We start from the raw sequence: 16,796 nt of genomic DNA on the forward strand, positions 1-16,796 counted from the left end.
GGTCCTGATCCGAGCGCACCATAAAACCTAGTTCCCCTTGCTAGCGTAGCGAGAATTCTCCAATTCCATTCTTCTCTAAGCCGTACACCTTATCCGCGGTCGTATATTTCTGCGTTAGGATTTTATGGATTATTTTTCCGTTTCGTTTTTTCCCTCCATTTTCCCATCGAACAACCGAACCAATAGATAGGTTGAGGGGAGGTTCAGCTCGTCTGCATGCATTAGAAGAGTTTCGCTCAGACAGTGGCTTTGGCAAAGGGGGCTGTGTGCGCGTACATTTTTCCACCTCGGTCGACTGCACCCGGGGCGCACGCGAAAACTCTTCCCTTCCTTCAGCGTGAAAAATGGCAGACCAGCAGCCGGAAAGGAATAAATTCAACCACCCAATTCATATTCGCACAATGAGCATGTAAACAGGTGCCCGTAAATATATACACACACACACATAAGCAGGCATGCAAACTGGGGTAGTACCCCGATAGCCGCCAGGGGCCGTGAGGGCACACGCACATACATTCCCTCCAAAAAGCCATTTTCCTTCCTATCCTTGCAGGGTGGCGGTTGAACGAACGGAAAATGGTAAAGCTCGACTGGTAAAAATCTCAGTGCCCGCAATCGCACAATCTACGGTGGAGCAGATTCTCGTAGGGCCGTATCCTGTTGTCTGGAAAAAACGCAAAACGAAAATAAACACAGGTACACGAAGAAATAAAGCAGCTGCTTTCGGTACGTTCACTTTTCCGGCCACCCGGGCACCGAACCTGGTGCTGGTGCGGTGCAAGGGGGGAGTGCTGAGGTTTTGATATTGGATTATTTGCCAAGGTGCGAATACTGATTTCCTTCCGAGCGAACGACGCGACCAGCGTACGTTCTTTTGGAGCCCCGAACGGAGAAATATGGTGGCGGATGGGAAGAAAGCCCCGGCTGGCCATAAAAAGATATGATCAAGCCCGTGAATCGACAACTTTATCACCCAGGGCCCAGGTGAGCAGCGGTGCCGGAAAGTGTCGAAGCGCTGGTGGAACCTACGGAACACGTCCTGAAAGAGGTCGAGGGTGGGGAGATGGAAATCGGGTGCCGAGACTTATTATTGGTAATCGGGGACCACCGAGGAGGCGGTGGTGGTGCTGGTTTGAACCGGTCGGATGTTGTGCTTCGCTTTTTGTGCCTCTTTATGCGGCCTTCACCGCACCACGCAGGATGGGGAGTTACATTATTTTTACGAGCTACTTCCGGTTTGGAAGAGTTTTTGGCCGGACGCAAAATGGCATCCTTAAGGAGTCGATAAATTATGGCTAGCATCTAAGCACCTCGCTTTACGGGGTGGGGTCTTTCCTCTACTCACCCGAGTAACCGATTGCGAGGACCTCTACCGGCAGGGAACCACGACGCCGAGACAGCAGACTTTCGTTATCGCTGCGCCGGTGGCCCGAGTTGGCATCGCGCTTGATCCGGTACCAGGCGGAAGACGATGAGGAACCACCGCCTCCGTTGCCACCGTCCGCACCGGCGTCTTCCGAGAGGATCGGACTGAGGATTTCGGCCCCGCCGGACGACCGTCGACGGATCGCTTTTTTCGTGCTGCGGCGCTTGATGCTGAAACTGCTGCGCAGGGACACGTTGCTGCTGTCGCAGGGCACCGATCCACGGCGCTGGATGCTGCTCGGTGGTCCCATCAGGCTGTTCGGCAGGGTGGCAACCGGGTGGACGGAGCTGTTTCCGCCATTACCCCCGGTCGTGCCCTGTGGCGCTGGAAGATCTCTGGTATCTGCAGATGGGAGGAAATAGTATGGATAAAAAACTGCAACGTTCTCTTTTCTGAATTGACAACTAAGATTGGGGAATTACTAGAGTTATGGTGAAAAATTTAAAGCTTTTAAGGAGTGTCAATAATACGTACTTGTTAAATTGAACTAGATTGGCTAGAGAGTAGAAACGACAATAGTAACAATTGGCTGCATAGCAACAACCCCAAGCTTACTCTGATAGCAAAGAACGAAAAACTAAATCCTTGGCAAAATGGAAAACGCTTCATCACAACGGACGAAGGACTCCATAGCAACACAAATATCGTGTTATGAATAGTGAAAATCCTTTCTACTATTCTTTCTACAATCCGACTACTATTGTTCAACTTACGGAAAAGAACATCGACCGGCATCGATCCTCGACGCATCAGATCGCACGTTTTGATGACGAACGATTTCGCCGGCTCACCCGCGATGCCACCGGCGGTTCCGGCGGCCGTGGCGGTACTGGAATCTCCGGTCGACCCTGCCGTGGCCGATTGCTTCGGTGGTAATGCCACGGTCACCGGGGCTGACCCGCGCCGCCTGCTGAGACTGCGCTTCAGCATCACCGGATCGAGGTTCTCCTTCTGGCCGAGGGACAGCTTTGGCACCTTGATTTTGCCACCGTTCGCACCAGCGTCCGCCTGCGACGAACCGGTCGCCTCGTCCCGCTGCTGTTCCCGCTTGCCACTCTCCTTCCGGGAGGCCGACGAAAGGATGCGTCCACGAGATTCCACCCCCGAGCCGAGCGCCGCCACCGTGTCCGAGTGGTGGGCGCGCGCGGTCAAGCTGCTGCTCGAGTTGCTACTCGACGACTCGAGCAGCGCCTCCGGGCAGGCGCCGAGTTCCGCCTGCGAGGACATGTAGCGCGTGCGGACGTACGGCTGCAGCGGTGGGAACGTTTGCTGCCGGATCAGATGCTTCGAGGTACCGACCGAGAGCAGGTTGGCCGTGTTGCCCATGCTGGCCGCGCCGTGCATAACGAGATTGATGCGATCCCCGCACGCTCCGTCCGTCATCGACGCGATGCTGCAGTCGGGCAGGAGATTTTCGGCACTCAGCGGTCGCTCCCGGTCGGCGGTGCTTCCGGTCGAGGAACCACGGGCTCCCCGGTGAAGACTGTCGCTGTCGGAGGAGAAGATCGACAGGGAGTCGTTGTCGAACCGGTGCTCGTCACTCTCCTGAATCGATTCGTGCGGCAGGCTGTATTCGCCGCCACTCGCGCCCCGCCCACTGCCCGACGATGGTTCCTTCGCCGGGAGAATTATCCTCGGGATGCAGTGCGTGGCCGGTACGGACAGGCGCCGATCGTTCCGTGCCCTACCGCCAAACCCGTGGTTGGAAGCGGCAACCTGCAGCGAGCTGCGGCGGCCGAGCTTCGACATTGCCATGGCCGGGAGGAGCACCTCCGAGCTGTCGGAAAGGTCGGCCAGCTGAAGCGCCGCGTCGCACTCGTCGTCGTCACCACCGTGGCCACCGTTCTCGTCGATATCCTCGTCGTCGAGCAGCTCGGCGTCGGAGATTTCGGTGCGCGTCTCCTCGTTGATCTCCGCCTGCAGCTTGCTCTCCCACTGCGTCTGGTTGTACTTCAGGTGGTGCATCATCGAGTAGGACAGATCGGTCCGGAGAAACCGGTGCCACTCGTCCATCAGCGGCGTGACGACGAACTTGAAGAACCCGGTCTGGATCTTCGGCACCGTCGTCGTCTGGCGGTCGCACAGCGACGTCACCGGTAGGTTCAGCTGACGCTCGTAATCACCCTGCCGGAAGAACTCCTCGCACACCTTCATGCTCCACTTCTTGCTGATGTCCCACGGCCGGCACGGGTTCGAGATGTCGGCGCACTTGAGCGAAATCTGCAGTATGAAGTGGCGGTGGGCGGTGTCGCGCATGTCGAGCGCATCGCGGCTCAGGTAGTCGCGGAACCTGCCGATGAACTCCTGCTGCCGCGTGATGTCGGTCGCCAGTATTAGAGAGCTAATCTGTTTCTCCAGCTCCGGCCGGATGTCGTGCACCTGCTCGGCGACGCCGCTCTCGAGCAGACACCCGATCGCCGACCGCCAGTGGTGGTTCTCCAGCACCGACGTGTTCTCGTACAGCGCCGCCAGGTGGTTGGAGGTCGCTATCAGGAACGGCTGGTTGACGCCCGGGTGGTCGAGATCGTGCGTCACCGCGCCGATCAGCGACGCCATGATCTCGAGCGGGCTCAAATTCTCCAGGATGCGCTTCTCCTGCAGGAAGCAGTGCATCGCTTGCGTCACGTCCGTCGCGTGGATCGAGTTGTGGTACGGGTTCGTGCTGTGGTAGCCTTCCTCGATTAAGCTAAACAATTTCCATACTCTAACTACGTCTAGGTTGAAGTGGTCCAGAAGGCCGTACCAGTGGAACAGATGAACACATAACACCGGCAGTGAGCGTCCTGGAGCGAGAAGGAGTAAAAGAATCGCACAACGGGGAATTAAAACACCGAACAGCGCACAAAACCGACTCTGGCCACCTACCACCGGTAACGGTCTCCAGGGTGAACGCATTGAAGCGCCAGTGGTTCACGCGATCGAGAATGCACTGCACCTGCCCGTGCAGCACATCGTCCAGGATGGCCTGGTCGAGGGCGAGGCTGCGCGTCAGCAGCTTCTTCCTGCGGCGCTTGTGCATGGTGAGGAAGCGGCCGGTACAGGCGTGCCGCCGCCGGGGCAGTTCGCCCCGCTCTTCCGCCAGCAGCGCCTCGAAGAGGGGCCGATCGTGCTCGGAGATTCGTCGCAGGGAGGCGCCACGGGCACCGTTCAGACTGTTGCTTCGGCTGCGCCGCTCGTCGTCGTCCGGATCGTGCATCAGCATGTCGGCCGTGGGTGTTGCGGTGGTGATCGTCACTTGCGTCGTCCCGGCCGCAACCGGTGGAACGTTGCTGGATGTGGTTGCTGAATCGAGGAAGAGAATAGGAAAAGAAGGTACAGTTTTATTATTATTGAATCCCACTGTATTTATTGAATAACTATAAGCGTATGTTGAATAATTTCCCAGAAGGAAATGAGATAAATATGCCCGCTGCTGCAGCGTACCCAAGAAGATCATGCCTAGAGTTGAGTAATTCAGATTCGGATTCATGAATGTGAAAGATTTTTTGCATTTTAAAGATTCATGAATCTTTTAATTAGAGATTCATGAATCCCAAAGTGTCTTCAACTGATTCAAAGTGATTTGCAAAAATGGGGAGAGAGACTCTCTTGTTTTTTATTTTGACGAATGACCCACGCCAATTAAAGAATCAAGGAGATTCGTCAAAGATACATGAAAGATTCATGAAGATTCGTTAAGGTTTTGAAAGATTCGTAAACCTTTGACGATTCGAATCCCAAAAGATTCATGAATCCATCGGAATGAATCTTAGGTGAAAGATTCATATGAATGACTCTCGCCGAAAGATTCATAGGGCACAAGACTAGTCATGACTCTTTGATCTAGCTTTGGATAATGCAGATAGAGATTCATGAATTGGAATTAATCTTATTCCTAAATGAATAAATCTTATTCTTCAAAGTAAAGATTCATGGACCTTTAAAGTTTAATAAAATTACCATTACCAGTTGGAAGATTTATAGAAATTGAAACAGTGTATAAAATTTAGGGGATATATTTCCAGATCTTTAAAGGTTTATGAAGCTCGAAAGAGATTCATATGAAAGAAATTCGTCCAAAAATGTACTATACATAACTTAACTGTTAATTCATAGTTTTCTAAATCCGTATGATTTCTTTTTGAAATTTCTGCTTCCCATTCAGTGTTATTTTGTTAAAAGTGACTTATATATTTTTGAAACAACTTCTTTTCTTGTGAATAATCATAACTCTTATCCCCAACAGCTGTAAGTCCATGCTGAATAGTACTGGTAATAAAGAAGTTTTTCTATTTTTTTCAAAGTTCTTTACACTGTTTTGACGTCACCAAAACACACACTTTTATGCTGGACGGGAATATATCTGTGTTGTTTAATTGAAACATCACCGTTACGTTATGTTTGTCCTTCGCGTTGAGTGCAGCAGCTAACAGCATTTTTATGATGCGTTCGCCGCGCAAAAGCTTGCCAACTTTGACAAATTATACACCACCATCAGCCCTCCCCCTCCCCCTTCCCCCCCCCCCCCCCCCCCCCCCCCCCCCCTTACCGCCAGCGCTCGCAATATTTCATTCGGCCCCGGATTCGCAGAACCACCACACGCGCGGGCGTTAGAACAGAAGGCAAAAGTTTGTTTTATCGCTTTTGTAACTTCATAACCTTCAGCGTTCGCCAGCAGATGCTTGGGAATGTCACCGCCAGCGTTACCATTCCTCCGTCACACCAGGGTGGGAGGAGGGCGGCGAAGATCCTTGCCAGCAACGGAGCGCGACCGCGTGCGTGGGGCAAAGAATCAAGAAGAAAAAAATAATAAAGTAAAGCAAAGCGCAAACCGAAAGACGAAATCAGAAGACGAAAAAGCTTTCTCCTCTTTCCATTGTGTGCCGCGTTTGTTCGTTCGATGTTTGGTTTAAATTTTTAATGATGTTTTCATACGAGCACAGCTACCGGCATTTCTTTGGCTCACCATTTTTTTTTTCCCGGTGCGCACACATGGAAACTGGTGGTGGCCAACGTTGCGAGGTGTAGAATTAACAAAAGACCAACAACACCCGCCAGCGCAGGGAGTGCGAGTTAGTTAGCCATCTGAGCGGACCGACTTCACGAAGTGTACGATGGTTTGTTTTTTCCTTTTTCGTCGTCGAGCCTTGAACAAAAGGAAAGCTCATTTGACGTCGCGTGCAGGACTCTACCGCAAGAGGGCCGAAGAAAAATAGAAGGTGAAAATTGAAATCCAAAACTAACATTTCAATGCACATCAGCGACGGAGCGAAGGCAAACATGTTCCCCGTATGTATCCGCTTCTTCAGGCACATTCGACCGAACGGCGTTTTGTCATTCCTGGCGGCGAAAATAACCTAAAAGTTTTCGACGATTTTCCTCTCTTTTTTTCCCGCGCGCCGAGAAAAACTTTTCACTTCATTCAAACACCAAAAAGAAAAAAACAAAATCGTTGCAAAAATTTTGAACGCGTGCCACGTTTGGCTGATGGTTTTGTACCTTGTGTTCTTTTTTTTTGGCTTTCCACCACAACTGGCTATGTTTTTCCATCTCGGAAAAGTGGATCCGATTCGAAGCTCTCTGTTTATCTTCCCCGAGCGCCGAGTGGAGTAGAAGAAAGTGCGCGGGATGGAAAAATAATCACAAGGAAACGCTGGCAAAAACTGTATTTTGCCTGCAGGTGAAATTCGGTACGGATTCGCACACCGAACGGAATGGAATGAAACTTTTCGGGAGGGCGGACACTCTACTCGCGGTGGCATTCGGAGAGGTACGCAGGTGGAAAAATCTGCAGTGTTTAATATTCTCCCTTTGTTGTTTCACTTTTCTTGCCCTCCCTTAACTGCGTTACTGACTGAGGCGGATGTTGCACTCTGCAAAGTGGGGCCACTTGAAGGCGAACGCGTTTATTTCTTCCTTTTTCCGGTTCCGAGGACTGGGGCGCGGGGAGGTCAGTCGGTAGCGCACATGTCCATAAAACAATCGTCACATTAACATTCGGCGACCGAAAATGACTGCAGCAGGCGTCCGGCCACAATGGCCGTTGATGTTGCCGCGGCGCGTGAGATGACAAGTTGACGTTCAGCGGAAAACACAGCACGAAAGGAGAGGAGAATGGAACGTGGAAAGCGGTGTTAGGCGCGACGGGAAGGAGAGGAAAAATCGCCCAAAAAAGCACACCGATGGAAGATTAAGAGAACAGCACAGCTGGTACACTCGAAAAATGGCTGGCAGTGCCTTTTAGTGGATGATGTCTGCATTTTGTTCGATCGCAAAAGTTACGAATGGGGAGAAGGGCTCCACTCGGGTTTTTTTTAATGCGTCCACCGAAATGGACTTCCAGTGGTGCATGAAAACTTTCTATATCGTTCTCTAAATGTAGCAAGAGATGTACATAAAAATACTCAAAACAAAAAAAAAAAACTTGTTTGTTGTTTTCAAACAAGTTTTTAAAGCAAAGAGTTTCAAAAAGGAGAAGCACAAACTGAAGCAAATAAAAACCATGAATATTCAATGAAAGTTTACTAGAAATTTAAGTAAACTTTACCTACAACTTCCCTCATTTTATAAAACATGAACATCAAAATCGAACACAACGAACAAGTGGCGAACTGAATTGGAAATGAAAGATCGTTTTCCTGTTCGCTCGGTCGGGGGTGGGTCGCACCATTATGCTACGACTAGCGAATGGCCTCCCGGGGAGGGGGTTGAAAGCGACAACCGAAACTTGACGAAAACGACCATCTCCCCCAACAACTTGCCACTCGAGGTCAAGCGTCGTTTCGGGGTGTTAAAAATCCACAGGACAGCGAGAGCCGACCGTTGTTGTTGTGCGAGCCAGGGTGACAATATTCAGATCATTAAGCATCGGGGAACGGAACAGCAGCAGAATGGTAGGTAACCGGAAGAACCTGCACCGACAATCGCCGCCAAATGTTTGACCTAGTTGCGTGCCCGTTTGCACAGCAGGCGGCCTAAATGATTTTTCTCGTTCGATTTATGCGCCATAATGTGGCTTCGGCGATGATGATGTGTCGTGATTTACGTGACACAAGTGACCATGGCAGGAGGGGTTTTTCCGAGGAAAAACTACATTTGGTGCAACATGGCGTACTCGATAATGCTTTTAGATTGGATCAGCGGGATGGATCGAAAATTGCAACCTAACATGTTCGGCATTATTTTGGGTGATAGTTTCATTTTTCTTCAACACTCTTCTAGTGTTAAAGGAAAACAAATCAACTGTGCATTTCTTCCATATTATTAAAATAATTGAATCGTACCAATTTCACAAGTCTACAAAGAATTATATTTTATGTTCGCCTGGATTTTCCACATTTCCACGAAACAGATCCGTTTCATAATTCTTTGTGACAAACATGTGCTCGTATTAGTAATCTGGATACACTGTCAGCTCCAACAAAAGGGACTCTAAAAGCTCGACAGAGATATTTATTCGCATTGGCCATTTCCTGGGAACGTTTTCTGGCATTGAAACGAGCAAACACGTGCCCAACGTTCGCCTTTTTTGGGGGCCCTATTTTTCATCGGTATGAAAAAGGCGTAGAGCTAAGCGCACCTTTTAAACCTTTCCGCTTTTTGTGAGGGGCCGAGTATGTAGTGAAGAATGAAGAAAAATACCCCGAGCAAATCAAAGCGGGAACCGGCTTTGGCGGAGGAAATCAATCTCTCCCCACTCTCTGCTGGGGGGGAGAGAAAATTAAAGGTCACCATAATCCTGTTAACAGTGTTCCGCCTTTTCCGTGTTCCCGTATTCATAACATCACGAATAATCGCCTCATTCGGCCGGTGGTGGTCCGGAACGGGAGACGGGGAGCGGGTTGGCCGCACAAGGGTGGGAAAGTGTGATATTGTGTCGGGAAAACTAAAGCAAAAAAAATGGAGAAAACCTACGCCCATCCGACGGGTGTAAATCTAATCCCAAGAAATTGGATTCGGTAAAAGGTGATCCGTGTGCGGGCACTTGCTGGTGGGCGGGAGGACGATGGTCACCGGTCCCTTATTTCACTCCCGATTATCTTCGCCTCGCTTTTCTCATCACAGGCACCGGCGCTCGTCGTCGCCGTCGCTTTTGCCGACGCCATTATTTCTCCTGGGGATTTTTCATCGGTTGACGATGAAAACCGGTAAAGCTCTGGCTGAAGTTTAGTGTCGCGATTGAAGAACCCATCAAATTGCTTCGTTATCACCGGAAATAAATTCCCCCTCGCTTTCCGTCGTTTTGGACTGATCTTGGCGTTCGCTCCCCTTCTCTTCCCCTTGCGTTTCTCCGTCACAACAATGGCAGCCAGCGGATACATGGCGACTAAATGGGAGGTCAATTTATGGCTGGCGGATCAACAAAACGCATCCAACGAAAAAAGATTTTCCCAGAAGTGTTTCGCAGACATCCGATCGAACTGGCTCGATGACAAACCGATGACAAGACCAAACGGCTCTCCCTCCCTCCCAACCCTCCGTTTCAAGCAAAATGGTAGACAGTTTACTTTCATTTCGATTCTGGGCAAGGGATTGTCGAACCGGATTTGCGAATTGCAGCCGAACGCCGTTTGTTTGACAACAAACACCGAACCAATCAAAACAGCTATAAAGATTAATTAGATTTATAATACGTTGGATGTTCGCTTTCGTCAAGGAAAAGAGAAAGAATTCTTATCGTCAATTCCAAGCAAGTTTGTGATCATTTTACTGCTAAATCTTTCAACAATTGGAGGGAGGGCACAATTTTACTTCAAAAACATTTCGATTCCAATTACCTCCTTCCTGCGTTTGGTAGTAAGAAGTGCGCATGGAAGCTGGCTTAAAGTGTTCGGGCCGGCAGTAACATTCGCAGGAACACGAATAAACACTTTCACTAAGCGGATTAAGGTGGCGATTGTCGTGCGATTGGATGGATACCTTATGCCCGATTTCGGGGAAACCCATACGAAACACGATGCTTCCGAAAGGTGGTAAGAAGCTTTTCTTTTGAACCCTTGCGGCCGCCTTTTTCTTTTAGTTTTTTTAAAACCAGGTAATAAAATGATTTAGCAATATGTGGAATAGCACAAAAAAAAAAAATAACCCAAAAAAGAAATATGCACAAGCGTCGTTGGTGATCAAAAGATTTCTCTACCCTCTGTGCACGGAAAGCATGCACGGAAGGCATTTGTAACCACTAATCCAATTGTCCCCGGACGATCACAGGAATAAAATGGCGCTGGTGAAAGAAAGGCTCTTATCCCGCACCGTAACGCAACCGCTCCGAACGCTGGCATTAGTCTTAGTTAGGAAACGTTGTAACGTTGAACACGCATGATGTTCATATATTTCACTTTTGGCTCTCGCGAATATGCACACATAATCATAATAACGTGCTAATGGTTGACCAATTTTTCCGGCTTTAGCTGATGATTACTATTAATATTGCGAATTTATTACATGCCGTCTTTTTTTGTGATGCGGGTGAGGACAACATTTTATTTCAATTTTGATAAAATTACTCTATTTTTCTATATTTTCTTATGCACTGAAGAACTAATTATTCATCATATATTATTTCAACTAAAATACCCTCGTTGCAAGTGCGAACCCACACACACGGCTCTCGACGATTTTTTTCCAGTTTTATGAAACCGAGTAAATTAACGTAGCGCGCCCGAACCTCGGAGAGGCTCGGTGAAAGCAAATTAAAGCGCATTACACAAGTAAAGTGGATGAAAATCAACAGCCGGTAGATCGACTCGGGTCGCTTCCGGTGCAGGGAAAGGGTGGAGAGGGTGGAGGAAAAACCGGCAACCCAACATTCTCTTTGCCACTTTAGGCTTGTCCGGGAAAATTGCTGCTCGCTGGCAAATGGGTTGAATTTCCCTTTGTTGCAGCGAACCCACCATTTCCATGTTCAGCAACGAAATCCCATAAAATTCGCGAAGTGGAAAAGAACCAGCCTGTACCTGTTTTTATTATGTGTTTGTTTGTTGTGCTGTGTTCGCTCCATGATTGCATTTCATGGGGACACACAAATGCACCGACAGATGCACCGTAGTGCATTGAGAGTACCGGACGTTGTCCTGGCGACTGTAATGGACTGGTTGGTGTCGGTGGGCGGCCACGATAGTGATGGTGATATGATTTGACGTTGATTAATAATTGTACGATTGCCGTAATTCCATCCGGTTGGGCCGCGGAACACGCGCGTGCGGTTGGGTTTTCCACAGGAGTTGTGTCTAGTTGTGGCCGGAATGGAATGATTTGTCGTGTAACATGAGGGTTTAAAGCGGTTAGTTTGGTTCAGAAGCGTGGTGGCGATGGAAAAAACATACTCATCTCATACAGGCCTTATCCCTATGGGCGCCATAGACAGGGGAAACTTAATTTTTAATAAATTCTGCACCGGAAGCGAACTCAATTCGTGGAGGAATTTCCGTGGGAATTTCAAGTAGGTGGCGAATTGAAGTGTTGTTATGCAAACTGTACGCTTGGTTAACTTGGAGTGTGTGCTCGTATGTGCATGTTTCATTTAACTTTTTTCCACACTTTGGACGGTAATAATTCGTTCTTGGATTCAGATGATAATTTATTCATGGGTAGATCATGAAGCGAACAGTTAAATCCTAAGGTATCTTTAAAGGAACCATTATGAAGAAAAACAACTAAAGAGATTAAAAAACTTTGGTAAATAACCTATTAAATAGTGTGCTATAAGGATTTGTATTACGTTTTGAAAGAAAATGTACAACATATTGAAAATTTGACTATTTGTTATTAAACAAATTGTTGACAACTCATTCAGCAAGTGGTTTTCTAAAATTAGTAGACAGCTTCCATTAAAGAAGTTATTTACGAAAAGTAATTTTCAAACTGGCATTTCTCAGGTAATTGCATTTAATCCAAGCAGCCCGAGCAGGGAAACGCATTCTTTGCGGAAACCATTTCATTAGATTCGTTTGCGGAATGTGCAACGTGGGCCACATTTCCTCCTCTTCTCGGCAGTGAGTGAAACACCCGACAAGCAAGTGGAAACTCCATCTTCCAAGCCTCTGCGTGGTATGGCAATCGTAGAGAAATACCATTTAATGTATGCTCTGGGAAAAAAGCTTCTTTACGTCAAAGTAGAATCTTCTAGTTATAGAGATTGCTTAGAATTTAATCATCATGAAGACCAGTATTAAGCAAATTAAAATAGGACTACTCAACTTTAAGATCTGGAGACCACTCAGACAATTATTCCGGACACAACTCATCCTTCGATCGCCGGCTTATTTTCTTATCCCAACTACATGTACATGTGCACCCCGACAACGATTGTAAAGGTCTCTATTCTATCCCTCCCTATGCCACCCGAAGCTAGATTTAGCTGTCAGATGCAGCCAGCATTCAGACAGTTTCGAATGAATGGCTTGGAGAGCATTCTGCATAGTGCCAGAGTTTGCACAATGCATAAATGTGCATCATTTCTGCATGACGCCTCAGACATCCTTGCGATCATGTTATTATTGCAAAGTAGATGGGGAATTTACTTTGTTAAGATATGAATATTCACTCAATTTTATTTTTATCACGTAGAATCATGATATGAATCATTAGTTATTTTGATCAAAAACGCAAATAATTGAAGTATTGAAGTAACGTAGAATTCATTTGACATCGTGTATGAACTGGAACATAAATAAATTGTAACAGTTTCAGCACTAATTTGCAAATTAAAGTTCAACGCTCATTTCTCGTTTAACTTAAACTCAATTTGCGACATTCTATCACCGACCCTCTCTCAGGTGGCTTGGCTTCAACTTCTTTCCTGCTGTGCGCTCGGGGAAGTAAGTCCGGAAACTTTCCTCCGGGAAAGTCTAATTGACTTTATCCCTTCGCGGTAGGTCGGGAAGGCAACCACCCTCCACAACCCGGTTGTGCTTTCCACGAAAACCCGAAAGTGCAAGCCCGAGCAAATTCATTGCATCGAAAAGTGAACTTTTTAATTTGGCTTTACAATTTGCACTTGAATTCATCGGGGAGGTGCACTTCCAGCGGAACCGTCGTCCGTTCTTTGCGGCGACACGTTTCCTATGTCCAATTTTCCGGCGGAATGGAAACCTGGACTTTTCATTAGATAGCATTTTTCGTTGCACTCAACAACGGTGCACAATTGTTGTTCGCCGGGTTTTTGTTGCTCAATCCATCCGATGCACAACCCTTCGCTTTTGATTTGAATGGAACTTCTTCCCGCACAAAGCTAGCGACATTCGAACGAGCTACCTTTCCTTCACTTTACGCTCTGGATATATCTTTGTTTCAATTTTTCTTTTTTTATTATCATTTCACTGGCCTGCCTCCGACAGGCTCGAGATACTGAAATCCACTTAAGCTAATTTAATTTCCACACCAAAGTAGAGGAAAGTAGTCGCATTTGACTTTGGAAAAGCTGAACCACGAGACGGACGGAGCATCTGGGGCTGAGGCGAGGTGGGAAAAGGGAGAAAATATTTCAAACCGAGCAGCAATCTCGTCGGTGAGGATGCAGTTGTGCGTGGTAAAGGTAAAATACCGGGTACCGGGTAGTATTATTCTCCTTCTGGCCAACGCACACAAGTTGACGGGTTTTGCAGACGTGGCAGGGAGTTATTTTCTATCCCAGCAGGTAAATTCTGCGTGCCTATGTACATGTGTACGTGTCACCCGGTTCCTTAAAAGCCAACCAAGTCACAAACTGTCAGAACCGGACCTGACAATTGCTACTAAATGGAATACGCTTTGCAACAAAGTATGTTCTCGGTGCGACGAAATGTCCTACTCTTTTTTCTCTCTTTGCTCTGAATGCTCTGGCGATGGTTAACGAAACTTGAAATGTTTGGGAAATTTGGGAGGAACTTCCAGCAAAAGTGCCTGAATGCATACCAGTACAAAATAGTAACCTTTCATTTTTAACTGCTCGTTTGGCTCGGTTGGGTTTTGCAAATTGCATTCCAATTTTTCTGCAAGGATTATAACTAAAAAGAATTGTCGAAACGCTTGCAATTAGTCAGGATCTTTTTTATGCATTTAAGATTATATTGAAATGATGCCAAAATGAATAAAAAGCTTTAAATCAAAACGCATGGGAAGAGAATATAAAATGTGTAAGATGTCCATTTAGATGTTCAAAATAAATAGAAAGCTTTAAATCAAAATGCAGAAAAGAAAATTTGTAAGACGTTCATTTAGAATTTCATGCTAACAATATTTCATCTAAAACCAAACAAATTTCACTTTATTTCTGCTTAAAAATCGTTATCCTTATTTTTAGTATCCTTTTCGTTTTAAGCAGAGTCATTAAATACACGGATTTATTTACTTATCTCACCATTTGTTGTTCCGGAAATAGACGTACAAAACACATGTATAACAAAAACCAAACAATCCTTTTCGGCTAGAACAAAAGAAAAAGAAAATTTCGACCCTCCAGCGTCGTGGCCGAAATGGAACTAAACGGAAACTGTTCCGCTTGAACGGGTAAGTTATTCCCAATCCGTTTTTCCGACCAATTCCACTTTCCTTCCAAGCGACAAGAAACTGGGGGGTCAATTAATTGTTGGACAGATATTTTTGTTTCTTATCGTTTTTGCTGCGCGCTGTAATTGAACGACAGTTAAACGGTGATTGGCGATTTGGGTGAGTGGTTTTTATTTCACCACTCTTTGGCTAAAACAAAGCGGAATACTTTAACGGAAAGGAGAAAGGGAGCAAAATAGGGAAAAATCGTGCCGAAATGAATTTGATGGCACACAGTCCGGCACAGGCACACACGCGCTTGTTGAAAACCAACCTATTTCGGTTATTTTGCAGGGATGCGGGCTCTAAAGGATTTGCATATAATTATCATTTAATTATGCAACACTCCGATAGCAATAGTGAAAACGCCTCTACACTCTCTGTCCAGCTACATCACCTTTCCCCCATCGGCAGTGGTTAGGCCACGTACTTTTTATTTTCATTTCGACATACACTTTGGGACCTTCCTTTTGATGTCGCTCATTAGGCCCTTCACAAGCATTTTTTTTTGTAATTGAATATTTTAAAAGTGATAGTGGTTTTGTCAAGTTTTATCTTTGCTGAACACAATCTACCCGTTCAGTGAAATAAGCAAAGCAAAAAACTACAAAAAAACATTAATTAGTAGGAAAGTTAATTAATTTGGTTTGAACTCAATAGTTAATAAGGACACGTGTTTGCTAATTGACCCTTGCACGCTAAATGAACCTAATGGGCTTTTGGTTCAGTGAAAGGATGTAGCGAAACCGACGATATTGGTTTTACATTTTTTTGTCACTAATTTTGGCATTACGAGGAAGATTCTCTTTTTTCCACGCGGCTCAACGTTAGTTAATTCTAGTATTCATACATTCTTTAAATGTTACAAATTCTGTCACTTCCAGTGGCGTCCCCGTTGTGGTGTAAGGAATCTTGAATATGCAGTTTGATCTAGTCCGGCAAGAGAAGGAGAGGAGAAGAACCACGGGGATGCCGTACGAGCCCGTATTAACTTGTAGTTTTCCCGAACACACGCAGTTTGATGCGTGAAAAGAGGTCGACGAAAAGGGAAAAGAAACACTTCCTTCCTCCCCCATTTGACACGATCACTGTGCTCCACAGCAACGCTGGGTGGGGGGCGGGGGCTTCATGTGAAGAAACACGAATGAGTGCGAGTGTGGCCGCCGGCAGAACCATTCCTAACCATTTCAGGTATGCATAAATGAATTTCGAAACCAATGAAACCTCCTCTGGATTTGTCGTGTCGGGTAACGACTTCATCGTCTCCGGGACAAAACCGTACCGTTATCCTTTGATCATAAACCCCGCCCGAGCAGCGTCCGGGCAACACGTACACTTGGCCAAGCTAAGGCTGGCGGGGGAGGAAAAGCCTAGCCCGGAGTCCGGTCTCGGTACGAAGCCCCAAAAGCTCAAAACCAACCCCAAAACCGACCGGTGTTTGAGCAAGGGAGGCGGGGGGGAGGGGAGGAGGAGTTTAGGTCGGGGACTCGGTTTCCTTTCTGGCAAACATTTCGCTCGCACTCAACCGACGGGGATTTGCTAGACCCTGGGACCCCGGGCATGGGGTTGGGACGGTTTAAAGGCATGACAACAAGGATGCGTAGTTCGGTTCGAAATTGGTATCGAGCCGGAATTTGCCCGCTTCGTTGGACGATGGACGCCCGGGTGGTCCATGCATTCCTCATCCTATCACATTCCCGACGAAACTTGAGGCTTGTTCGTTGCCGAGCGGGAGCGAAAAAACAATATGTAGAGGAAAAAGGAGACCGTTTCGACCGTGCATGATGTGCTCTCGTAAAGTCCTCCGTAAAGAAACGCACTCAAACGGGAAGAGAAGGTAAACCACACCGGAGGAGCATCAGTTTAT

At 47.1% G+C, this 16,796-nt stretch overlaps 1 protein-coding gene across 1 annotated transcript in view; it reads right to left on the reverse strand.

The window, feature by feature from the left end:
* Positions 1-16,796, reverse strand: part of LOC131282671 (uncharacterized) — a 96,867-nt gene that overhangs the window by 2,790 nt on the left and 77,281 nt on the right. The window contains exons 3-5 of the mRNA XM_058312196.1: positions 4,292-4,708; positions 2,140-4,209; positions 1,346-1,768 (exon numbers count right to left, since the gene is read on the reverse strand). Coding sequence (XP_058168179.1) covers positions 1,346-1,768; positions 2,140-4,209; positions 4,292-4,708 — 2,910 coding nt within the window. The remainder of the gene's footprint in view (positions 1-1,345; positions 1,769-2,139; positions 4,210-4,291; positions 4,709-16,796) is intronic.

This window comes from Anopheles ziemanni, chromosome 2, assembly GCF_943734765.1.
Source record: "Anopheles ziemanni chromosome 2, idAnoZiCoDA_A2_x.2, whole genome shotgun sequence".
NCBI classification, from domain to species: domain Eukaryota; kingdom Metazoa; phylum Arthropoda; class Insecta; order Diptera; family Culicidae; genus Anopheles; species Anopheles ziemanni.